Source organism: Monodon monoceros, unplaced genomic scaffold (assembly GCF_005190385.1).
Source record: "Monodon monoceros isolate NGI ecotype Baffin Bay Population unplaced genomic scaffold, NGI_Narwhal_1 Super_Scaffold_6, whole genome shotgun sequence".
In the NCBI taxonomy this organism is placed as follows: Eukaryota; Metazoa; Chordata; class Mammalia; order Artiodactyla; family Monodontidae; genus Monodon; species Monodon monoceros.
In genome coordinates, this window is record NW_021703783.1 from 34,374,441 (window position 1) to 34,401,019 (window position 26,579).

General features: G+C 40.2%; 1 protein-coding gene across 3 annotated transcripts in view; it reads left to right on the plus strand.

Moving 5' to 3' along the window:
• The window catches only part of ANO6 (anoctamin 6), a 211,974-nt gene that overhangs the window by 146,319 nt on the left and 39,076 nt on the right, over positions 1-26,579 (plus strand). For all 3 annotated transcript variants that reach the window (XM_029204419.1, XM_029204417.1, XM_029204418.1), the window contains 4 exons: positions 2,323-2,457; positions 12,281-12,386; positions 16,493-16,553; positions 25,868-26,010. In XM_029204419.1, the coding sequence (XP_029060252.1) occupies positions 2,323-2,457; positions 12,281-12,386; positions 16,493-16,553; positions 25,868-26,010 (445 nt within the window). The remainder of the gene's footprint in view (positions 1-2,322; positions 2,458-12,280; positions 12,387-16,492; positions 16,554-25,867; positions 26,011-26,579) is intronic.

Sequence of the window (26,579 nt, forward strand, 5' to 3'; positions counted from 1 at the left end):
CAATTATTAATTCCAGAGAAAACAAAATATTGGGCAGGAGAGAAAAAGTAAGCCTAGCAGATGACTTGATGCAGCTGTGAGCAGTCTTTACAGAGTCGTACTATTTATAAAGCAAGGATATTGTGCTAATCAAAATTATATCGTAACTATGTCGAGAGGATGGAGGAGTGGAGGTGTGGGTGTGTAGATGAGACGGGGATTGAAAGAGAGCTTAGGGCTTCCCTGGTGGCGCAGTGGTTGAGAGTCCGCCTGCCGATGCAGGGGACATGGGTTCGTGCCCCAGTCCGGGAAGATCCCACATGCCGCGGAGCGGCTGGGCCCGTGAGCCATGGCCGCTGAGCCTGCGCGTCCGGAGCCTGTGCTCCGCAACGGGAGAGGCCCCAACAGTGAGAGGCCCGCGTACCGCAAAAAAAAAAAAAAAAAAGAAAGAAAGAGAGCTTAATCCTCATCTTCCAAAGTAGAGCATCAGTAGGTGATACATATAACTGAAAAGTCAATAAACTGCACTACAGGTATATTATTTAGAGAGACGGAGGTAAATATTCCAGGAATCAGCTGTAAGAGTCGAAAGTGCTTGCTTCTGGCCAGGACATGGGAGAAGTTGTTGGGGACTGCTTCTTTTTATAATCAGTGTTCTATCAATGGAAGTGTTTGACTCTTTAATGAATGTATAGGTATAACTTTGATGAAAAAAATCAAAGCTGAAGTTTTAGAAATTGGTGTTAAGAATTGGGATGTTTGGGGCAGAGAGAGATAATAATCAGAGAATATCACATTTGAAGGGCTTCTCATTTTCCCCAGCCTTTCAGCAAGAACCAGGAGGCAGGCTTTCTGTTTAAGATTTAAAAAATTCTTTCTGACCTTGCCTGCAGTGTGACGGGGGTACCTTCGGAAGTAATGAGCCCCTGTCACTGTAAATATCCAAGCAAAGACTGCCTGACCAGCTCTCCAAATGTAGCAGAATATTTTTACTATTGGGTAGTTGGAGCAAGCGACTTCCAACATTATTTCCAGTTTTAAATGTGGTATTTCCAGGGCACATGATTGATAAGAACATATTCAGAAAGCCTGACAGCAAAGAGCCCAAGACATCTCAAACCCACTGCCAGGGTTTTCTCTCCCAAACACCATCCTGAGCCTGCCATTTACCTGTCATCCGTGAGCCACACCACAAAGCCCCAGTCGCATGAGAACGGACACACTGTGTTCCTCCTGGCTCCTGATTGCACATCGGCCTCAGCGCTTCGTTTTCCCCCATGGGTGTGACCCACACCGAGGCCTGTGACCAGGGAGCTCTTCTCTCAGCTGCCCTGTGAGTGATGGTCCAACCCAGGGATGTTCCTGTGTGACGTCTTCTAGGACTCCAGGCTGTTTCTCAGGGCTGAGTCCCCGCTAGGCTAAGCCTACAGAGCTCAGCCCAGCTCCAAACTGAGCCAGAAGCCTCATAGAGGCCTCAGAGCTAAGTAAACCTACAGGTTTTACCAACCACTGCTGAGCCAGAAGTGAAGAGTGAGTTGAGGAAAAGTATCAGCAAGAGTCACCTCAACAAGTGTCTCATTGCTTTCTCCTCACCCCTAAGCCCTTTGTCTTTACCTGTGTGTATTTGTCTCCCTTTCAGGAACAATCTGGCCCTGCTTCATGCCCTGCCTCCTTTCTTATCTCGCCCACCTGGCCTCTTCCATTTACCCCGGGTTAACTTAAAAACATTGAAGAGTTTTTAAAACTTAGGAAAAATAGAAGTGCTACATACAAAGAATACAGGGCAGTAGATTCCTCAGTCGTATCCGTCCTGCCCTCTCCCATTCTCATGAGTTTTATAAGTATTTTGGTCAGAGAGCCATTCCACTCCTAGTTCATTGTTATCAGCATTTTCTTATTATTTGTGATTTACATTACATTTGCTCCGAGGAAGTTCCCGAGATAAAGCAAAAACAGGTAACTGAGCAAATTGTTCGTGTTCATTTGTTTCATGCATGTTAAGAACAATCTGGGGGGATTGATCAAATCTGCCAGTCTTTACAAAGAGTGATGATAATATTCTCTATCTGCTCCATATTCAGCATTTTCCCCTCCTTTGCTGTATTCTAATTTACTTCTCTTCAGCAGGTTAATCCGTGATCAGTACTTCCATGATATGTAAAATACTTCTTGTTTCACAGTAGAATTTGGGGCCTGCTATGAAAATGGATATGTTTTTAAGTGTGAATTGAGTCAGAGGTTTAATTCTAAAGCCCCCTTTATTTAGGATCAGAAATTAGTATTAGGATAAAGCTGCAGAGTGCTTATATGTCTCTTCTGAAAATAACTTCTGTCTTTCTTCAGGAAATACTATGGAGAGAAGATTGGAATCTATTTTGCCTGGCTGGGCTATTACACTCAGATGCTTCTCCTGGCGGCAGTTGTGGGAGTGGCTTGCTTTCTCTACGGATATTTTAATCAGAATAACTGCACATGGAGGTAACCTCTCTCTATTCCTTGTTACCGTGCTGAGAAGTTGACTAGACATAAAATTATTTTCAGGGACTTAGACTGTTTTAGTAAAAGAAGACTCATCGCAGAACACTTACGGCTTTAGATGATTTATCCCTTTTGTCCTGAGCATAATAACTAAGTGAAATGGAAGAAAATTTTTCTTAGATAACGCAGCCCAGCCTCTGACAGGAATATTACCATTAGGAAACACGCCAGTATTTTAAGACAATACTTTGTTTGAAAAAGAAATGAGGTCTGGAGGGAGGATCAACTTTGAACTTCTGGCTCCCAGAGGAATGCTTCACTCAGCCCCACAGATGTGGACCAGGAGCAGCTCTGATTGCTTCAGGGTTTCAATGGCAAAACTGGTAAAATTGGTGTTTTTATGTTTTCAGAAATGACTTCTTAACATATGTTAAGGAATACATGTTTGAAAACTCAAGTAAATGACACATTCTTTTGTTTGTTTTACTTTAAAAAAAAAAAAGAAAGCCCTAACAGTGTTAGAGGGAAAAAAAGTAGTAAAGAATGAGTTTGTGCTTGATGTTGAAATTAAAATACCAGCTGCGCTGTCTAGAGGGAAATACATGAGTGCCATAACACTGAATTTCACCATCACTGTTCTGAAACGTATTATTAATCCTTTGCTTTTGGTGATCTCAACCTCCAGAAGGGATGCAACACTGAACCAGGCATTTTCTCTTGTTCATCTGGCCTCTATCCAGGTGTGACAGCCAGATCAAAATTTCTGGGCAACAGTGACAAACCGATGACCACATTCTTCTAGCCCAGGGCATATGAGCCTGGCTCTGGAGGCAGGAAGCTTTGCATGGCAGCTCTGATGTATAGGCATAATTATCCATTCTGTTAACAGAGGATTCTGAGTGTTTGTGCCCGTTATGGTTCTTAGCTAGAAAGCTGCAGGTGGTCTTGGAAGTACTCTCCTCTCTTCACTGGAAAAGAGTTTAGGGCCAAAGGCTGAATGTTGATACCTTTTGCCTAAATTTGTCCTTGGCCTCTCCATTGTTTCGCATATTGTTCCAGCCACAAAAAGGTATCTCAAAAATACACTTTCAAAGTGAAAAAGTAGCATTTTTATACGGTTCTTGCATGGTGGTGGCTCTCATTATAATTTATTTTATAAAATCACCATAACAGGCACACCACGTATTTCCTACTCTTTCACACAAATTAATTTACAGAAAAGGGTGTGGAGGGGGGGATAGAGTCTTGAGGGTATACTCCCTGTGCTCAAAACTATTGCGACTTTATTTACTTAATTTTTAAATAGTTTTAAAATACTTAAGATATATGTATTTACAGTTAATTTTATTACATACTGAGTAGAGTCACAAGAATAGAAGATGTATTCAAGATGTAAGGAGTAATGATTCATTACCCAGTTTAAGAAAAAGAACATAACTGTTACCCATGAAGTGCTTTGCTCAATTGCATCCCCTTACTTTGGAAATGACAACTATACTAAATTTTATTTTTCTCATTCCTTAGCATACACTGTATATTCTTTTTCACATGTACTTGTACCCCTACAAAATATAATTTATTTTGTGTGCTTTTGAAAATATCTATGGATAGGCAGAGGATACTGTAGGTATTTCCTCTTCTATAAAAGGCCTGTTTAAAGCTTATGCACACTTTAAAATAACAGCTTTATTGAGATATAATTCGTATACCATAAAATGCTCCCTTTGAAAGAGTACAATTAGTGGTTTTAAGTACATTCACAGAGTTTTACAACCCTCACCACTATCTAATTTTAGAACATTTTCATCACCCCACAAGGAACCTTTAGTACCTTTAGTAGTCAGTCCCTAACCTCCCTTCCCCTTAGCCCCTGGCAGCTACTAATCTACTTTCTGTCTCTACGTATTTGCCTATTCTGGACATTTCCTAAAGGGAACCATATAGTATGTGCAGCATGTGGTGTTTTGCGATTGTCATCTTTCACTTAGCATAATGTTTTCACGGTGCATCCATGGTATAGCATGGACCAGTACTCCATTCCGTTTTGTGGTCAAATAATATGCCATTATATGGATACACAACAACACTGTTTATCCATCCATCAGTCGACATTTGGCTTGTTTCCACTTTTTAGCTATGGTGAATAATTCTGCTGTGATCATTCATGTACAAGTTTTTGTGTGGACATATGTTTTCAATTCTCTTGAGAATATATCAAAAAATGGAATTGCTGGGATGTATGGTAACTGTAGATTTAACATTTTGAGGAACTGCCAAGTATCTTTTTAAAAGTGACTGTACATTCCCAGTAGCTATGTATGAGGATTCCGATTTCTCTACATCCTCATCAACACTTGTTATTGCTGGGTTATAAATAAATAAATAAACAAATAAACGAATAAACAAATAAATATTAGCCATCCTAGTTGGTATGAAGTGGTAGGTCATTATGGCTTTGATTTGTATTTCCCTAATGCCCACTGATGTTGAGGGTCTTTTCATATGCTTACTTTGTCATTTGTGTATCTTCTTTGGAGAAACATCTGTTCAAATTCTTTGCCCATTTTAATTGTGTCATTTGTATTGTCTAGTTTTAAGTGTTCTTCATATATTTTGGATAAAAGCCCCTTGTCAAATATTTATATTGCAAATATTTTCTCCCCTTCTGTGGATTGTCTTTTCACTTTCTTGATGGTGTCCTTTGAAACACAAAAGTTTTTAATTTTAATGAAGTGCAGTTTACCTGATTTTTTACTTTTGTTGTTTGTGCTTTTGGTGTCATGTCTTAGAAAGCATTTGTAATCCACAGTCATGAAGACTTTCTCAATGTTTATCTTCTAAAAGTTTTATAGTTTTAGGTCTATGAGTTCATTTTTGTAAATGGTATAAGGTAAAGGTTCAACTTTCTTTCTTGCCAGGTATATATTCAGGTGTCCCAGCACCATTTTGTAAAGATTATTTTCTCCCCATTGGATTATCTTGGCACCCTTGTCAAAAAATATTTGGCCATAAATATAAGAGTTTGTTAGGGACTATCAATTCGTTTCTATCAATCGATATGTCTGTCCTTTATGCAAGTACCAGACTATATTGATTGCTATAGTTTTTTAGTAAGTTTTGAAATTGGAAACTTTGTTTTTCAAGATTGTTTTGATTATTCTGGGTACCTTGCATTTTCATATTAATTTTAGGATCAGCTTGTTCATTTCTACAAAAAAGCCAGAATTGCATTGAATCTGTAGGTCACTTTAAGGACTACTGCCAGCTTAACAATATTAAGGCTTCTTATCCATAAACACAGAATAGCTTTCCATTTATTTAGGTCATCTTTAATTTCTATCAATATTTTATAGTTTTCAGTGTACACGTTTCACACTTCTTTTCTCAAATTTATTCTAAGTATTTTATTATTTTTGATGCTATTGTAAATGAAATTGTTTCCTTCATTTTGTTTTTAGATTCTTCATTCATGTTGTATAGAAATATAATTACTTTTTATATACTGATTTGTGTATTATAACCTTGATGGACTGGCTTCTTAATTCTAACAGTTTTTGGTGGGTTCCTTAGGATTTTAATATACTTTATCATATCATCTGGAATAGAAATAGTTTTACGTATTTCTTTCTAATCTAGAGGTTTTTAATTTATTTACCTTGTCTAGTTGCCCTGATTAGAACCTCTAGTACAGTGTTGATCTTGGGAGGACAGTATTCAGTCTTTCACCATTAACTATGATCTTTGCTGTGGTTTTTTCGTAGATGTTCTTTATCAAGTTGAGGACATTCTCTTCTCTTCCTAGTTTTTAATCCATTATTCTATTAATATGGCATATTACATGAATTGATTTTTGTACGGTTGAATGGTCCTTGCATTCCTGGATACATCCCACTTGATTTGATTTGATTTACTGGATTTAATTTGTTAATATTTTGTTGAAGATTTTTTCATTTATATTCATAAGAGATAGTAGTCTATAGTTTTCTTGTGATGCCTTTGTCTGGTTTCAGTATTGGTGTAATACTGGTTTCATAGAATGAATTGGGAAATGTTTCTACCTCTTTATTTTTAGGAGAGTTCATGAAGCATTGGCATCAGTTTTTCTTTCAATGGCTGATAGAATTCACCAGTGAAGCCACATGGGCTTAGGCATTTCTTTGATTACTAATTCAGTCTCTTAACTCACTGTAAGTCTATTCAGGTTTTCTATTTCTTCTTGAGTCAACTTCAGTCATTTATGTTTTTCTAGGAATTTATCTATTTCATCTAGATTATTCCATTTGTTGGCATATAATTATTGACATTATTCCCTTATATTCCTTCTTATTTCCATAAGGTCAACAGTAATGTTCCTCCTTTCATTTCTAAGTTTAGTAATTTTCATCTTCTCTTTTTCTTTTCTTGACTAGTCTAGCTAAAAACTTGTCAATTCTATTGATCTTTTCAAAGAACCAACTGTTGATTTTTCTCTTTTGCATATCTATTCTCTATTCCATTTATTTCTGCCTTTTGTCTTTTGATTGGAATATTTAATTCCTTTACATTAATGTAATTTCTGATAAGCTTGGAATTACATCCATTTTTCTATTTGTTTTCTATTCCATTGTTCTATTTATTTTCTATATGTCTTAGGTCTTTTTTTTTCATTCCTCCATTACTACATTTTTTGTATAAAATATTTTCTAGTATACCATTTTAATTCTATTTTAATTTGTTGTTTCTTTCTTTTTTTTTTTTTTTTTTTTTTGGTATTTTCTTAAGTGGTTGCCCTGGAGATTATAATTAACATCTTGTTTTAAAGCAATCTAGTTCATATTAATCCCAACTTAATTTCAGTAGTATATAAAAACTCTGCTTTGGTATCGGTCTGTCCCCCTCCCCTTTTGTGCTATTATTGTCAAACAAATTACATTTTTATACATTTATAAGCCCATCAACACAGTTTCATAAGTATTGTTTTATGCAGTTATCTTTTACATCGGATAGAAGAAAATAATTACATGCAAAAATATATTTATATTTTCTTCTTTTTTTTTTAACCTATGTAGTTACCTCTACCATTGCTCTTTAGTTTTTCAGCTGAGTTTGACTTACTGCCTAGTGTCCTTTCATTTAAGCCTGAAGGACTCTCCTTAGTATTTCTTGTAGAGCAGGTCTGCTAGCAGTGGAATCTTTCAGATAATTCTCCTTCATTATAAAAATCTATTATATAAATATAAATCTTTCAGATAATTTCTCCTTCATGTTTTTTTAAACTTTTTATTTTATATTGGAGTATAGCCAATTAACAACGTTGTGATAGTTTCAGGTGCACAGCAAAGCGACTCAGACTTACATATACATATACATATACATATACATATACATATACATATACATGTATCCATTCTCCCCCAACCTCCCCTCCCATCCAGGCTGCCACATAACGTTGAGCAGAGTTCCCTGTGCTATACGGTAGGTCCTTGTTGGTTATCCATTTTAAATATAGCAGTGTGTATATATCGACCCCAAACTCCCTAACTATCCCTTCCCCTCACCCTTCCCCCTAGTAACCATAAGTTCCTTCTCTAGGTCCGTGAGTCTGTTTCTGTTTTGTAAATAAGTTCATTTGTATCATTTCTTTTTAGATTCCATATATAAGGCGTATCATATGACATTTCCCTTTCTCTGAATTACTTAGTATGGCAATCTCTAGGTCCATCCATGTTGCTGCAAATGACATTATTTCATTCTTTTTAATGGCTGAGTAATATTCCATTGTGTGTATGCACCCACATCTTCTTCATGCATTCCTCTGTCAATGGACATTTAGGTTGCTTCCATGTCTTGGCTATCGTAAACAGTGCTACAGTGAACACTGGGGTGCATGTATCCTTTTGGACCATGTTTTTCTCTGGATATATGCCCAAAAGACCCCAAATAGCCAAGGCAATCTTGAGAAAGAAAAATGGAGCTGGAGGAATCAGGCTCCCTGGCTTCACACTGTACTACAAAGCTATAGTCATCAAACCAGTATGGTACTGGCACAAAAATAGAAATATAGATCAATGGAACAGGATGGAAAGCCCAGAAATAAACCCACACACCTGTGGTCAATTAATCTATGACAAAGGAGGCAAGACTACATAATGGTGGAAAGACAGTCTCTTCAACAAATGGTGCTGGGAAAACTGGACAGCTGCATGTTAAAAAAAAAAAAAAGAAATTAGATCATTCTTTAACACGATACACAAACATAAAATGGATTAAAGACCTAAATGTGAGACAAGACACTATAAAACTCCTAGAGGAAAATATAGGCAGAACACTCTCTGACGTAAATCGCAGCAATATCTTTTTTGATCTGTCTCCCAAAATAATGGAAATAAAAACAAAAATAAACAAATGGGACCTAACTAAACTGTCCTTCCTTTTTTGAAGAATAGTTCTGCTGGATATAGAATTCTTGATTGACAGTCTTTTCCTTTAGCACTTTGGTGATATCATCCCACTCCCTTCTGGCTTTCATGGTTTCTGATTAGAAATCAACTGCTTATCTTACTGAGGAGTCTTAGTATATGTTGAGTCACTTTTCTCTTTCTGCTGTCAAAATTCTCTCTTCTTGTCTTTTGGCACACTGAGTCTGATGTGCCTATGTTTGGATAGCTCTAAGTTTATACTACTTGGAGGTTGTTGAGCTTCTTGGATATACAAATTAATGTTTTCATCAAATTTGGGAAGTTTTTCAGCCATTATTTCTTCACATATTGTTTCCGCCCCTTTCTTTCCCTCCTTCCTTCTGGCACTCCTATTATGTGTATTGTTGATGGTGTCCCACCCATCTCTTGAGGCTGTGTTCATTTTTTGTCATTCCTTTTTCTTTGTGTTTCTCAGACTGGATAATCTCAATAGACCTAGTTTTAAGTTAGCTGACTTTCTCTTCAGCCAGTTCATATCTGCAGAGGAACGTCTCTAGTGAATTTTTCATTTTAGTCATTATTGGTCTTTTAAATAATTTTTATCTATTGATATTCTCTGTACAATGAGATGGTCACATACTTTAATTCTTTTTTTTTTTTTTTTTTTGCGGTACACGGGCCTCTCACTGTTGTGGCCTCTCCCATTGCATAGCAACAGGCTCCAGACGCACAGGCTCAGCGGCCACAGCTCACGGGCCTAGCCGCTCCACGGCATGTGGGGTCTTCCCGGACCAGGGTACAAACCCGTATCCCCTGCATCGGCAGGCAGACTCTCAACCACTGCGCCACCAGGGAAGCCCTCTGTTAGTTCTTTAGCATATGTATAATTGCTTATTTATGTCTTTGTCTAGTAATTTCAGTGTCTGGACATCCTCAGGGAGTTTCTATTGACTTCTTTTTTACCCTGTGTTACGGCCAAATTTTCTGTTTCTTTGTGTATCTGTAATTTTCTGTTGAAAACTGGGCATTTAAAATATTGTGGCAGATCTGGAAACCAGATTTTTCCCCTCCTCAGGGTTTGTTGTTGCTTCTGTTGTCATTGCTGTGCTGCTGCTATTTATTTAGTTATTTTCCTGAGCAAATTCTGTAAAGTCTGTATTCTTTATCGTGCATAGCCATGAGATCTGTGTACAAAAGCTTAGTTGTCAGCTAATGATTGGACAGTGATTTCTTTAAATACTTGGAACCAATAATTTTTTTGAGCCTTTGCCGAGTGGCTCTGTGTTTGTGTGTTGGGGAATGCCTTCAGCACTCCAGCAGGCAGTTAGCAGCTCTTCCTTAGCCTTTACTTCTTGCTTATGCAGAACCTCAAGGTCAGCCAGAGCTGAGAGATTAAGGTTTTCTCAGGTCTTTGCTGGTCGTATGCACTGTCCACAATTCTGGGAATTTGTTGGAGGTTTTTAACCCTACCCCCACCCCCAGAACATCTCATGACGCAGTTTTTCCTTCTAAGTTTTCTAATCAGCATCTTGTTAGTCTCTGTTGGTGTCACTGCCTCAGGCAATTGTAATGTTAAATAATTCCTGCTAATTACTTTCAACAGACACTCTGGGGATAGGGCTATTTGCACAGCGTGAGCTTGAGATAGGTCAAATAGTGACAACTCTCTGGGGATGGGTTTTTTTTGTAACTTCAAACCACTTCTGCCCCTTCAGTGGCTGCTAGGCTACCTTGGTTGTGAGACTGTTGGTTTTAAAGGCCACCATGAAGCTGAGGTTATGGGGATGGCAATAAGTCAAGTTAAAGTGCCCCAAATTTTATGGAAAAGATTCAGCTATTTTTCCTCAAATAAGCACCCCTCAGACTGCTGGAAGACTTTGTTTAATTTCCACAGTTCTGCAGAGGTTAATTTTGACAGATTTTGCCGGTGTCTTTGCTTTATAGAGGAGCAAGTTTTCCAAGATCTTTACTCAGATATTCTAGAAGTGTTTCTCATGCCCAGTTATTTTTTACTGAGTTATTTGCAGGGCCAACTAATTCTGCAACTCCGGTCGCATTCACGTAAGAGTCCATCTGCATGGCTTCTAGAGCGAGCAGTGTGTAACCTGTTGTTAGTTTGTTGGTTTCTTCTTATTAATTTGTAGTAGTTTTAAAAATACTCTTGCGAGTAGTCCTTTGTCATTTTTACGTGTTGCAAAACTTCTACCAGTCTGTGACTATCTTTTTTCCCTCTCTTTATGGTGTTTTAATGAAGTTCTTACTTTTAAAAGATTTTGAATGTATTAATATTTTCCTTTATGATTTAAACTTTTTGTCTCATTAGTAGAATTTTTCCCTACCCCAAGGTTATCTAGGTAGTCTTTTTAATTTTTCATTTTTTTAAAATGAGTTGGTACAATTGCATTTTTATTTTCCACCTGGAATTGATTTGTATATGATAGGATTTTGTGGTTCAACTTCACCTTTTTCTGTGATATTCCATTGCAGCAGCCCTATTTATTCAAACATCAGTTCTTACCTTTCTAATTTGCTGGGCCTACCCTGCATGTTATACATCAGTTTTGGTGTATACAGAGGTCTCTTTCTGAACTTCTTATTTTGTTCTCTTGCTCAGTTTTTCTTAACCTATCCCAGTACCACCTTGTTCTTTAGGAGATGTCTTGAGTGTTCTGAGGCTTTGCTCTTCTATTCAATTTACAGCTCATATAAAGGAGAAATAACATCTTCAAGTATTGATTCTTCTAAATTGTGAACATGATAACGTACCCAATTTATATAGGTTCTTTACTCTTCCAGAACAGTTTTATCGTTTTCTCCATATAAATTTCATACATTTTGAATTAGATTTTTATACCTAGGCTCTTCATATTTTTTAAGCTATTAAAAACGGTGTTTTAAAAACTGTTGCAGGTCTTTAGAGACACAGTTTCTTTTGGTGACCCTGTATATATTATGTATACTGATTTTGTGTCCAGAAAACTTCCTAAACTCATTTATTCTCACAGTTTATCTGCAGGTTTTATTGAGTTGTCCATATAAACAATTACGTAATCTGTTAGTGATAGGAGTTTTCTTCCCTTGCCATTCCTCCTATCTTTGTTTTTTTTGTTTGTTTGTTTGTTTTTACTTACTGTGCTGGCAAGGACCTCCACTGAAAAGAAGGGATGATAGCAGGACCCATCATCTTGTTTCTGATGCAAAGGAAATACTTTCACCATTTTACTATTAAGTAGAATGGTTTTTTATAGGTTTTATATAGCAAGATTTTATCAGGTTAATGAAGTTCATTTCCATTCCTAGTTTCATAAGAATTTAGTTTAGTTTTCTTATCATGAATGGATGTTGGATTTTATCATGCTGGTAGAAAGGAAGTCCTGTTCATTAAATTTTTTTAAAATTAAATTTTATTTTTCTCTTTTCTTTAGCAAAGAAGTTTGTGATCCTGATATTGGCGGCAAGATCATAATGTGCCCTCAGTGTGATAAGCTTTGTCCATTCTGGAAACTCAATATTACTTGCGAGTCCTCAAAGGTATTTTTTTCCCCAAACATTTACAAGTAATGAAAGATGTTTTTTCTTCTAAAAATTTTAGTACAACATAGTGATTATAATTTTTCCCTCTGAGGAATTTAGAAAGGTTGTCAACTAAATCTTCATTTTGAAAGATAGATATAAAATGCATGTGTTTATTCCTTGTTTACAAATAATAAATTGAAATTAAAAGCCTTATCTAAAATCTCCTGAAGGGTCAGTGAGGAACTGTGGAATTGAAACTAATTTAAGTATTTCAGGTAATCAAAGCAGAAATCTCAAACCTGGCTTATCTCATAAATACTATTTAATAGGTTTAATATTATAAGTATTTTCTTTAATTCGAGTGAATGGAAACCTGAAATCTGTACTTGTGTTTTCCCACTTTGAAAGTGTGCTGAAACTCTGCTTGGATTTTTAAAGACCTTGCTGGGTCAGATTTAGACTGTATTTATAAAAATGCATAAGAAAGGTTTTGTCTGCAAATGGTAACAGCTATTCACTTTGTCTCAAAACATTCCCATAAAACACATCTGGTTCCCCTTATACATGCAGATGATCTTGAGCTATATGACTTCTTAAAATCCAGGAGGTTTAGGAAGAACACTGAGACTGGAGAGAGCTTACTGAAAGGCATGCCAGAAACGCTAGACAGGAAGAAAGATGGTTTGCTTGCTTCAGAGAGTTTTCCTGACAACTTTGATGTTTGTAGTAGTCTCCATTGTCTTGATCTTTCCTCTGTCCCCTAGTTCTGCCGTGAAAGTTTAGGAATCTTTATATGACCTTAGAATATTCTGATCTACTCCGTGTAAGTCTTATTTTAACTGAATACACTGCTAAGACAGTGATGCCACTTTATAGTCTATACTTTGCAAAGTTCTTGTAACTGTATCATTACTTGACACACAAAACAGCACTGTGAGACAGGCAGAACAGGTGTTACGTCCATTTTACAGATTTAAACACTGAGGCTCTGAGAGATTAAATGATTTGCTCAAGATCACCCGCCTAGTAACTGACAAAGCCAGAAAATGATAGCAAATCTGGCTTCCTTGCTATTACCGTGTTCTTCAGTGGCTGACTGTAGTACCAGGCACTCCACTCTCAAACTGAACTCTATGTTTGGAAAATTGTTCCACCCCTTAATTAAGGTGATTGCAGGGTATTGTCAACACATGGATTTCTACACTTAATTTATGAATTAAAATACATTTCATTTCCCACCCCCCCCCCCAACGAACACGAGTTCTAGACTATAAATATCTATCATAGATCACTCAAAGTAAAAGACTTGGAGCTAGTAAGAGAGAGAATCTGCCTTCCAGTGATGCTGACTCATAAAGGTCACTAGTTAGTGTATATCCCCAGGCACTGGATTTAAGGCAAGTGCCAACGATAATACCAGAGGCAAACTGCACTCCACAAAGTACAAATGGAAATTCCATTTTCCTTAAGAAATTATTTTTCACACACCCAACCCGCATCTCTTTTCTCATATCTTCTGCTCCACCTAGCCATCCTTAAGCACATGACTTTCAAATATGTCCCTGTGTACATTTTTTTTTCATTGTTTTGGAAAAAAATGAATCATTCTCTTCCAGTTTCCCCAAAAAATCCCTTGAGTCTTGTCAGAGTGATTCACAAAGGGAGGGAAGCATATAAAAGAATATGAGTAAAAGAATGAAATGAAAAAATAAGGTAAAAAAGGAGAAAAAGAGAAGCACCTTTTCATGCTTTTCTGCTTATTGGTTAATTCAGTCATTTCTTCAATTATACATTTTTCATTTCTTTCCTTTTGGAAAGAGATGGCGTATTCACTAATTGACATGTATGCCAGAATTGTTAACAAATTAGAAATAGAAATAGAAAATCAGGATCAAGGAAATGAAGAAACAGTTATGGAAGTAATCAGGATTAGTACTGTTCTTGTGACTGAGCATTAAATAAAGTTCTTAGCTTTTAGCTGGCAAGATAAAGAGGAAACATGGTTACGATGTAATATTTAGTTCTTTGAAATACACTATTATAAAATTTTGATTTTGTTCCTTTGCAGGAAGAAAGCATAGCAAATGGTCACTTTTCTAGATTCTAACTGGTTCGTCTGCTTAAAATCATCATGCCTGCGTATACAGCTCTCTCTTATTTCCTGCTCCACCTGACTAAAGCAGTATGCTGACTCGGGGCCGCTGTTAACACAGCCGGCTTTCCCCCTCTGTGCCATCCCGCCAAGCAAGCTAAGCTAAGCTTCTTACCAAGAAAGCTCTTTGCTTATCTTCTTCCCTACTTCCTGCTTCCATGTTGCTCCTGGGGCACGGAGAGCAGAGAGGCCAGCCAGCCGTATTCTTCTTTCTCTCTGTCCCTTGATCCTTACACAAGTGGCAAAAATGGTAACTTCCTCCAAGCCACCTAACTCCCTCTCATAAGAGTGCAAGGCACATCTCTTGTCTTGAGCTGGGCAGCTGGGGTGAGCTTGGCATTAGCAGTAAACTTGCTTTTTCTTGCTGCTCCTTATTTTTTCCCCCCCTCTAACATTGACAGATGTGCTTCCAGTGGCTTTTTCTCAGCATAATAGGATTTTCTCTTTCTGGAGTGAGGGTGGAGGTGTCAGGGCAGATAGGGAGGTATCAAATAGAGAGAGGTTTGCATTGATTCCTAGAAGAAGAGTAACATTGGATAGAATCTTCCAGAATAACATTATAACACGCAGAAATGTTTCTCTTAGGACTTTTCCTGCAATAATTTTCAATAAGGGATAAGGTATGACATTAAAAGACAGCTTGGAAAAGATGGTTCCATAAGAGTCAAAGCTAAAAGACTTGAAATCATGTTCCATAGAATCCCAGGAGTAGAGGAATAAATAGGTGGGGAGCAGATCCATCCCCAGATGGATCACTCATTTATTAATTTTGTCTTCCTTGAGCTGGATTTTTGAGAGGAGTAATTGAAAGACAGTTCGGGACTGCTTTCCGCTCAGGGTATATATGGATGATTGAGGGCATCTATATGCTTTGGAAAAAGGATATATAAGAAGATGGGTGGGTGGATATTTTTTTACAAAAATAACATAACATATTTTTATGTAGATGAAAGTTTACTCATTTTATATCAGTATAAAGGGCAACATAGAAAGAACCTTTAAAAAAGTTGAGTTTTTCTGAGAAGCAGATTTGAATTTTCTTTGGCACTGGAAAGTTTGCTATTCATTTATTTATTTATTTATTTATTTTTAGCCTATAGCTTCCTTTTCTACCATGTCTTCTTTACTTTTCATAAGATCTGTTATAAAGCTGATATTATGTTTGCCACTTTTTCCACTAACTTAATAGACCTTTTTTAGGAGATATAACAATGCTCACTAATGAAAAATCGGTAACTAATTGGAAGATCTTCCAGGAATTCATAGAGGGAGATAGACTATTTTTATACTAGCAAAAAGGGGAAACTTAGCAGAACTAGTAAATAGAGTATGTCACGTATTCCTTCATGATCATTGTACCGTTTGTAACGTCAGCAAAAGCATCTGTGCCTCCTTATCCTAAAGGAAGCTTCCATCAGCGATGGTAGAAAAGTCATCATTGGATTTGAGGAAACATAGCTGTCTCCTGGGGGAGAGCCATCTCAAAGTAAACCCCAGCTTTGCGCTTCTCTTAACAAGAAATGCAGGAATTCAGGAACTTGCCCTCTGACGAGGGTTGGATAATCAGATGCAAATCATAAATCTAAAAGTTGTTTGCAGTTCATTGTATTCTTAGGGCCATTCTGTTTCCTCAAATTCACTATCATAGTCCATAAAAAGAGGCTGTTATTCAAAAGTATGTTAGAAGCTTTCAACAGCGTGGGATCTTAGCAGCTGAGCCTATTTCTTTATCATGATATGGAAAGATTCCATTGGAAAATGTACTCTGGTAAATACAGCAGAGGCTGTTTGCTTTCAAGAGAATGAGAAATCTCATCTGTAAGTATGTAGTAGATACAGTGATTGTCAAACTAGTGAACAGCTTTAAAAGAAATTCCCGAAGTGTAGCATATACGAAGCAGTTCATATTTGCTGAATCCTAGTAAGTGAAGAACATGATTCATGTACATGTTATTATTGTATTTTCCAGAAATTGTGCCTCTTTGACAGTTTTGGAACCCTAGTCTTTGCAGTATTTATGGGGGTATGGGGTAAGTTATGTCCATTTTTTTCAGTTTCCTTTTGCCTCTTAACTAAAAACAAACAAACAAAAACCTTAGGATCATACAAGTACCGAACTAAATAGCATTATATGGTTTTATATAGGCGATTAAGGTAACCCACTTTTAGTCCCTTGGATTTCCCAAACTTCATCTCCCCCCAGACTCCATTTATAATTCTTAAGGACATTGTATCAATTACTGCATAAAAAACTACCTCAAAATGTAGTGGCTTAAAGCACAGGTTTATTGTTTCTCATGATTCTCTGCGTCAGCTGGGAGATTCTCCAGGCATAGTTCGCCAGGAGGGGTTGGCCTGTGGGGCTCAGCTGGGCTACCTCCTCTGGGTCTACATGGTGTCCCATCCTCCAGTGGGCTGGCCCGGGATTCTTCACATGGAAGTTTAGGGTTCCAAAGAGAAGCAAGACAGGAGAAGCGCACTCCAGGCATTTTTTAAGCCTGTGTTTGCATCAAGTTTGCAAATGTTCCATCAACCAAAGCAACCCAACATGGTCAACCAACAACAATGTGAGGAGGTGGGAGGACTGCTCAAGGGCTGGATACACAGGGGCATGATTCACTGGGAGCCATTATTGTAATAACCCTCATAGCTGTGATCCAACCTGACTTTCAAGGGTTTGGGGTTCGGGAAAAGCAGCAACACAAGGATTACAGGTAAGCTTTCTTCTTTATACACTTCTATATGGGTATGTGCTGCTACTCTTATAATAGTAACATTCTGTTTAATAAATAGAACAGGTATGATCCTAAAGAATATAATTTGTATATAGAAGCTTTAATACTATATATTATTTATTTTGAATAGCCTCATTAATGTAATGAGGCAATTATCATTTTATTTAAATACAGACTTTCACATGTTTAATTGATGTAACTGTTCTACCATAGAAGAAAAAATGTCCACTTTCCAAGATAAGTGCATTTCCAATTTCATTGTGTAAGTCAAGGGGGAAATAGTGTTCAGGGTGTAGATAGTTGGGGGAAGAACCAGAACCAAGTCTTTTATTTTGGAGAAGACAACACATCAACACATGCAACTCACGTATAGATACAGCTGTTTACAGGTGTCCTCGGTGGTATTTCTCTTTTGCAGTGGTTGTGCCTATGAAGGGTCCCCAAATGAACCACAGAACAGACAGGCCAATTATTTTGGACACTTTTAAGAGATATTAGTTGCCACTGCTGCATAAACTCTGAGGAGGCCAAACTTACCTAATAAGTCACTCTGTCGTTCAGACATTTAGCATGTTTCGGCTGGAGACCAAACACTAGCTAATATTTGACACATGGGAGACTAAAGATCAAAGTCATATATTAAGATTCTCTATACTCCTCCACTGTAAAATAATCTTTTTTTTTTTTTTTAATCCCTGGTAAGAGGGTGGGTGCCCAACACTTGGGTGGGGTCACTTTTAACTATTGCCTAAACCTCAGTCTCAGCACTGGTTCATAATCTATAAAATTCTAACACACCTATTGAACTCCATATACTAATGGATGCTGATAGCCCTAATTAAAAGAGACTTTTAAAATAAAGCAAAAAATACTGAGTTTGGCACTAGAAAGAAGAACTTCAAGGTCCCTAGCCCACCCTGCTTTCTGTGATCATTAACTACACCATGTTTATAGAACTGACAGGCATATTGAGCCGCTGCTTTTATTTCATCAGATTGTAGAATGCAGAAAACATTTCGGCCCTGCTCGTAGCACCATATATGTATCTTTAAGGATATGTATGTATGATGAAGTCTCTATTTTAAATGCCTGATATTGCTTTTCTTGTTACCTCTGCCTTATGAGAACTACTGCTGTGAACCTCATTACAGAAAGCCTGAGATTGCAGAACTGAAGTTTTTTCATATCACCATCATCATATTCCTGCAGCATCTCCTTTGTGCCCAGATGTATGTGGCAGAGTATTTTTCTGCTCCCTAGAAATTTGAGGGTAGAAAACCTTTTATAATAAATATAGCACAAATCATGGACTTACTTGAAAACTATCCCCCCTTGTAGGCCAAAGCATTCCATCTACTCACACTGACTCCTAAGGTCCTAAACACCAACTAACCACGATTGAAGTAAAGGCTCTGGACGTATCCTCCCTCCCCATTCCTTGTTGTTTCTTACCTACTTCTGTCTAATGCTCCCTGCCAGCCTTTTGGCTGCATGACTGCAATTTTTAATTTTCACCTTTGAGTTCTAGGCTGGGCCTAGAGATTTACCAGACCCCTGGCTCATAAGGAGGAGCGGGGGGATTTCAGGAAGCCTTCGCCCTAACTAGCTGCACTTGGAGATCAGAAAACGACTCTTGCGACTGTTAGTTTGAGGTCTCTGCTTCTCCAGCTGCACCCATACCAGCAACATAACACAGTGTCTATAACCACCCTTGCTTCCATTCAGCTGCATTTCTGATTTAAGTGACACACAGATGCATATGATGGGCATTTTTTTTTTTTTCTTTTTGCGGTACACGGGCCTCTCACTGTTGTGGCCTCTCCCGTTGCGGAGCACAGGCTCCGGACGCGCAGGCTCAGTGGCCATGGCTCACGGGCCCAGCCGCTCCGTGGCATGTGGGATCTTGCCGGACCGGGGCACGAACCCGTGTCCCCTGCATTGGCAGGCGGACTCTCAACCACTGCGCCACCAGGGAAGCCCCTGATGGGCATTTTTAAAACCACATCTGGAACCCTAACTGCAAGAGAATTTAAGAAATGTATTTTCTTTTTCTTTTTTAAGGATTATAATTTTTTAAATTTATTCAAGTATAGTTGATTTACAATGTTATGCTACTTTCTGCTGTACAGCAAAGTGATTTAATTATACATATATATGCTTTTTTTTTTTTTTTGTGGTACGCGGGCCTCTCACTGTTGTGGCCTCTCCCGTTGTGGAGCACAGGCTCCGGACGCACAGGCTCAGCGACCATGGCTCACGGGCCCAGCCGCTCGCTCCGCGGCATGTGAGATCTTCCCAGACCGGGGCACGAACCCACATTCCCTGCATCGGCAGGCGGACTCTCAACCACTGTGCCACCAGGGAAGCCCACATTTTTTTAATATTCTTTTCCATTATGGTTCATCACAGGATATTGAATATAGTTCCCTGTGCTATACAGTACAGCCTTGTTGTTTTTCCTGAGAAATGTATTTTCAATCTTGTAGTCTTTCAGTTAGGAAGTTAGAATACAGGCTGAGCAAGCTCATCTGCCTTGTCTGCCTTTGTGAGTGAAGAGGTCTGACTAGTTTCAAGGCCCAATAAAATGTCTCAGCCGTTCAGCAGCAAACTCTTAAGGCAGCCAGAATGCTCCCATCTACCAGGGTGTGCCTTGTCCTTAGACATTGCTGGATACAACCACCAACGCTGTGTATTGGGAATCTTCTTCATCTGATGCATATTTTCTTTAGCTGTTTAATGTCCTGATTAAGAGAACAAGCTGGTTTTGATTCCCAAGGTCCTAGGCAGCCTCCTCTCTTATTATATATTCGTATAGGAGTCCTGTCTCTCACCAGTCAGCTAGAGCTGCCTGGTGTGTGGTTTGCCAGAGAATATAAGTGTGGAGTTCCCCGCTGGAGTCCGACCAGTTGTTTTATTGCAGGAAGAGAGAGAGAGCAAAAGGTACAGAACAGGAAATTCCTGTCTGGCATCATGCACAGTCACCCCGGGTGCCGGTGCTTTCACTCTGGGACACACAGCACTGTGAGTCAGCAGCCATGTAGCCCAGGAATACTCCAGAACATCGGGTGGTTATACTAGGCTCTCAGGGTCTTTCACGGACCCTGCAAAGTTCTTGGCTCTGTGAAATGAGGAACTGAGCAACTCCCACCCATTCCTACAGCTCCCAGGGTTTGTGCCCTTCAAGGTTTCGAGGATTTGCTTACCCAATCATTATTTTTCACCAGGCCATTTCTACGTTGCATGGCAGTTATATCACCTCCCACTCAGAACTCCTCAATTTCAGGATTTGGTAAGAGCAGTCATTTTACCCTTTATGTTCAAGTTCAGGGAGGAAGGGGAAGGGTACCGCTGTTCCTCCCTTATAGCACTGATTAGAATTTTTTCTGTTGCTTTTTGTGAGAAGAGTAGTTTGATTTTCATAAATCATCTCCTGTTGATACTGTTGCTAGATAGATACTGAACATATAAATGGCTGTTACACTCCCATTTTAAAGATGTGGAAAATGACACTCAGGCAGATTAGGCAAATCACCTGAGGCCCCCAGAGACAAAAAGTGACAAGCACAGAATAAGAGTTCTGCAAATAATTTGGTTGTCATCAATGTTTAGATCAATGACAAAATGCAAAGTATAGTAATAAAGTTGTCGCAAACTTTTAGAAGGATGCAGAAATATTTATTTGCTATAATTGCACTGCCTTGTGTGGGGTTCTGAAAAATGGGTTAGAAAATGATGGTTCCACATCCTTGGTCCTACCTCACCTACACAGGTACAGACTCTTCTTTCTGTAACAGGAATAAGAAAGCCCCAGCCTTCCAGCCTCATGAGATCAGTCCTGTTTGTTTCATCTATGCCTACCTGTAGGTGCCAAAACACAGACGGACTTTCATGTCTTGCATCACAAATTCTTTTAAGAATAGATACGTTTGAAGATACAAATTCGTGAAAGTAAGCTGCTTTTTTTTAATAAAGTGAAAAGTAATTTTCTTAGCAGAGGAGGAAATTGAGGATTTTCTTCATTGAAAATCAATAAAAATTTCAAAAACATCTGTATGTCTAATATTTCAATTAAAATGACAGAATTTAGAGGGATTACAAAAACACAAGGAAGGTATCCAAAGTGGCTTTAGAAAGCTTTTTCCAGGCTGGGCTCATAAAGAGGCTATTAATGGAAAGACACCCACTTCTTTAGGTTGGAAAGGGCCAATGGTTTCCTCTGATGTGCAGTCCTAGTGCTTTGAGTGAGTTGTGGGGTAGGACGGTATGCATGATGATTCCTCAGTCTGTCTATCCTGAGTAACTCCCAGCAGTCAAGGGGCTAGAGCTGCCGCAACCTTACCCATCAACAGTCACATTCTCATCTCAGCTCATCCAGGCCCACGTGACTGGCGGAGCAGAATGTGGTGGACAGTGGATGGTCAGGCATAGCAGGGAGCAGTGGGAATCAGCTGGGCCCTCCGAGTGGATGATTCCATCCTTCAGGCGTCCCAGGTGATGGAGGTCCTCCAGTCCCTGGGATGACTTCCCACAGTACATTCATTTAGCTAATACTTATCCAAGTGCCTGCTGTGTGCTAGTGTTTCCCCTGGGAACAATACCAAATCCCTGCCCTCAAGAAGGTGACATTCTAGTGGGCATGATAAACAATAAACGCGGAAGCAAATATAGGTCAGGGTGCGTGAGTACTGTCCATTTTGAAGCGCACAAGTTGAGGTCAGCATAGGGAATAAAGTGTGCCCTTGCGGACAGAATGTACACTAGCATTGGACTGATTTCATAGTTGCAGAGGGGGGACACAGAGTGGAAAGAACTTCATGGGTGGAAGGGGTAAGGCAATGTTGGCAGTAGAATTCTCAAGTAAATTAAAAAGTAGGGGTCTTTTCTTTGATGGGGATGCATGGTATTTATCAAGGAGACGTGAGCCTAGGGGACTTTGGTAAGTGGGTGGCTTCATATGCAGCCCAAGGAGAGTTGGCTCATTCCCCCAAGCAGGGGTCTCTTCAGAGTATCTGCCCATGCAGCCAGCATGGGTCAGGTGGGAAGCAAGAACAGCCAGATGCAGCTTGGTCCATAGTTACCTGTTGCCCTCAAGGCTTTCCTTCCATGGATGCTTCATTTCCCCCTGGATAGAGGCAAGGGCATGAATGGCTGGGCAGGTTCTCAGTGGTGCAGGCATCGCTCTCCATACTGAACACTCACCAGCAGGGGCCCCTTGTATTGGCTGTGGTCTTGGCTAGATGAGGCTGTAGGGTAGCTGAGCTGTGGCACCATGCTTCCATTCCCACAAAGAGGTCTATTTTTTTTTTTTGCGGTACGCGGGCCTCTCACTGTTGCGGCCTCTCCCGTTGCGGAGCACAGGCTCCAGACGCGCAGGCTCAGCGGCCATGGCTCACAGGCCCAGCCGCTCCGCGGCATGTGGGATCTTCCCGGACCAGGGCACGAACCCGTGTCCCCTGCATCAGCAGGCAGACTCTCAACCACTGCGCCACCAGGGAAGCCCAGAAGTCTATTTTTGAAGGTTCTGGTCAGGAGTCACAAATGCTCTCTTACCCATAAATGAGGAACAGGCTCTTTCATTTTGAGAAGCCCACACAGAAGGGGAAAGAGGCCCGTCCTGAAAGCAGGAGAAGCCAAATCAGTCCTGCTGTCAGAGGTCTGACAGATGAGTCAGTTCGGTTTCTCTTAAAAGTTGTTTACTTAGAGGATTTGGAACATTTGGGTGACCTGAGAGTGTCAGGAAATAATACCCAAGGGCTTTGTAGCTTTCACTCTCCAGTGTTAATTCATCCCCCTGTAGCTGTCATGCAAGGAGATGGAACTTGGTGGACTACAGGCCATCACCTCTGCTCCCTGATGGGGCCAGTGGATTACAGTGTCAACTGCAACTTGGGGGGCTCTTGGGGGCTGGACATCATTCCTATGTAAAGAGGCCAGGAAGCCTCACATAACTCCCACACTGGGTTTCAAAGTTCCACAGGGGGACTAGCTGCCTTCCAGTTCCCCAGCCAAGTAGGAGACAAGAAGTGGCCTCCCCCACTAACTGTGTGCTCTTTGCATCCATTGACAGCAGCGTCTATGGCAGAAAGCTGAGCTGCCGCCTATACTTGCTTCTGAACAGCAGGTAGTCACAGCAGTGGCATCGTGAGGGTTAGTGTACCCACAGAGACAGTGGTGGGATGGAGGACAGTTACTAGCATTGTGTCCTGGAGGAGCAGTGTTGGAATCAGACGCTGGGCAGGCACGCAGTGATGGCATCTCAGCAGAGTGGGTGCCACGGGGCAGAGCCAACGGAAAGCAAGTTATGGAGCAGGTGGCTTGGGCAGTGCCGCATCGTAAGAAGGGCTCGGGCTCTGGAGCCAAGGATGCCTTGGTTTGATACCTCAGTCCTTATCTCGGGCAAGTATTTGAAGTTTTCTGTGCCTCTGTTTCTTGGTGTCCAAAATGGGGATAGTAATAATAGTTACCTCAGAGGGTCATGAGGGCCTTTACAGATGTTGTGTCATTAAGCTCACAACAGCCTATGAGGTAGGTTCTATTTCCCCCATTTTCCATGGCGGGGGCGGGGGGTGGGCAGGCAACAGGGGCTCAGGAAGTTGAAGCACTTTAACCAGTAGTCGTACATCTAATGATTGTCAGAACCAGAATTCGAACTTGATTCCAAAGTCCAGATTATCTCTGGGAAGTGGGTGCTTTGAGCATTTCCATTGTCCTTGCCGTCTGGGAGCATTGCGTTCATGTCCCTCAGGGCCCATCCCGAGCTTTCCCCCATGTCTCCGGCTGCCTGCGGCGGGGTCTGCAGGATTTCAAGGCAGCTGGTCTTTGCTCCGCACTCAAAGGCTCTCTGTTCTCTACAGGTTGATTCACAGCCCTGACTGCTCAGTAGAGCTTTCCAAAAACAAAAAACAATGCACAGGCCCACTCCAGACCAATAAAATCAGAATCTTGGGGGTGGTGCCTGGGCTCAGTATTTTTCAAAAGCTCTCAGTGCTTCACGTGCAGGCAGGGTGAGAAGTACCCCTCCGTAGCTCCTTTAGTGAGCTCATCCACTCATGCTCCAGTTACTACTGGAAACAGGAAAAAGTCTCGGCTCAGCCTAGATCTTTCTCTGGAGTTCTAGACTTTGACTTGCCTACCGGGTATCTCCCCTGTGGCCCACAGGCAGCTGATCAGAACCGAATCAGTAATCTTCTCTTTCAGGCTTGCTCCTCTCCCTGCCCTTCTTATTTCAGGGAATGGCACTAGAATTTAGGACATCGCCAAAGCCAGAAAGCTGGCGGGCATCCTTGATCTCTTTCGCCCCCTTCCATCACACCTGCGTGCAATCTGTCAACCTGCTAAAACACCGTCTTCTCTCGCCTCCCAGCTGAAGCAGGCCTCATCGTGGACCTGCCAGTAGGTCTCCCTGCCTCTAGTCTCTTTCTCGACTTCCTTCAATGTCTCCTCCACCTTTAAGGCACACAGAGTCCTTCGTGATGTGCCCCTGCCATCTCTCCACCTGGCTGTCCCACCCGCCTCACCACACCCTGTGCTCCCTTCCAGTCTGTTTGCAGCTCTTGGAAAGTACCTGGGTCTCTTTGGTCTCTTGCCTTTGCACGCACGGCTCCCTAAGGGGAAATAGCCTTAACCTTCCACTTTCACCTGATCAGCTCTAAGGCATCACACAGCTCACCCCAGTGGTCCCCTCCTCTGAGACAGCCTTGTTACGTTGTGGCTCTGTGTGCCCAGAGCACCTCATGCTTACTTTGATCACAGCTGTCTTAAAGTGCACGGTAACTGTCACTTCACTGTAACTCCTATACACCTAGGAGCTCCTTGAAGCAGGGACCATATCTTTTTTTTCTCTTTATTCTCAGCACATAGTAGAGACTCAAAAATATTTGTGGATGGAACAGTGTTTATTCCAGAATTTCTATATAGGAAGTGCTTAGGGGTATCAGTCTGATTGGAAGAAGGGCCTAGGGGATTTACCCTGAAACCACATTCTCAATGAACATTTAATGTTGTTTTTGTCTAGTATTTGAAGTTACAAATCTTGAAAAATAATGATTTCTAAAAATTATTTTATCCATACTTTACACAAGATTGAGAAAAATACCAGTTTTCCACATTTAAGAATGTTTTAATTGGGGTGACTTGGGTGGTGGAAAACAAAGATTTGGGGACCACTGAAGCATTCTCATCCCTGCACCCCCAAGCCCTTTGGAAGGAAGAGAGGGAGAGGGATGCAAGGAGGAGCCGACTAAAGGGTGGACCATGAACTGCTTTGAATTATAATAGTTGCTTGTGTTTTTTTGTTGGCAATAATGTGCTAGGAGCAGATGCTTTAGCAGTAGACACAATCAGAATGCCTTCTGACCATCCCGTTACCACCCTTCCCATGACCTATAGTCTGTTTTCACAAGTTGAATAAATTATCAACATTTTCCTTTTAAAAAAAGCATTAACTCATTTTTCTCTCTTTTAAATACTAGTATCGCCTATAAATAAGTAAAATTAGATTTTATTGACCATATACACAAGTGTTGTGGATAATTAATAGTATTCAGTACAGATTTCTGAAGCATCAGTCATCACTGAAGATCCACATGATGCTGTTCTCTCTTTGGTAGTTACCTTGTTTTTGGAGTTTTGGAAGCGGCGCCAGGCAGAACTTGAGTACGAATGGGACACTGTCGAGTTACAGCAGGAAGAGCAAGCCCGGCCAGAATATGAGGCACGGTGTACGCATGTGGTGATAAATGAGATCACTCAGGTAAAGAGTATGTTATCTAGATGCAATTCAGTCTATGTATTGCAGGGGTTCTCAACCTTGACTGCATACTGGAATCACGGAGTAGGGGCGGGCGCTTAAAAAATATTGACGCCCGGCTTCTGTTGCTATATACTCTGATGGTACTCAGTGGCCTGGGGTGCATTCTGGCACAGGAATTTTTTAAGCTGCTCTGGTGGTTTTTAATGTACAGCCAAAGTGAAGGAGTACTGCTAAGAACAGTAGGCACAGGCGATAAATGTGGTCCCTTCTTTCATAATAACAATAAAAATGAAAAAAATTTAAAACCTCTGACATAAATGAATAAGAAAAGATGCGTTGATTTGTGTCCTTTCACAGTACCAATAAAAATTAGACTCTATGACATAGATGTAGAAGGAGAGACATTGGTTTTCATAGTTGATTCTCAGTGTTTCACATGGTCCTTCATTATTACAGCCACCTTTTCATCGTAGACTAGCTCCTTTGTCTTGCGCGACGCCTCGGTCACTGCTCCCCCTTCTGGTTGGTACATGCACAGAGTAGGGTGACTCTTATCCTAAAAGCAGAGA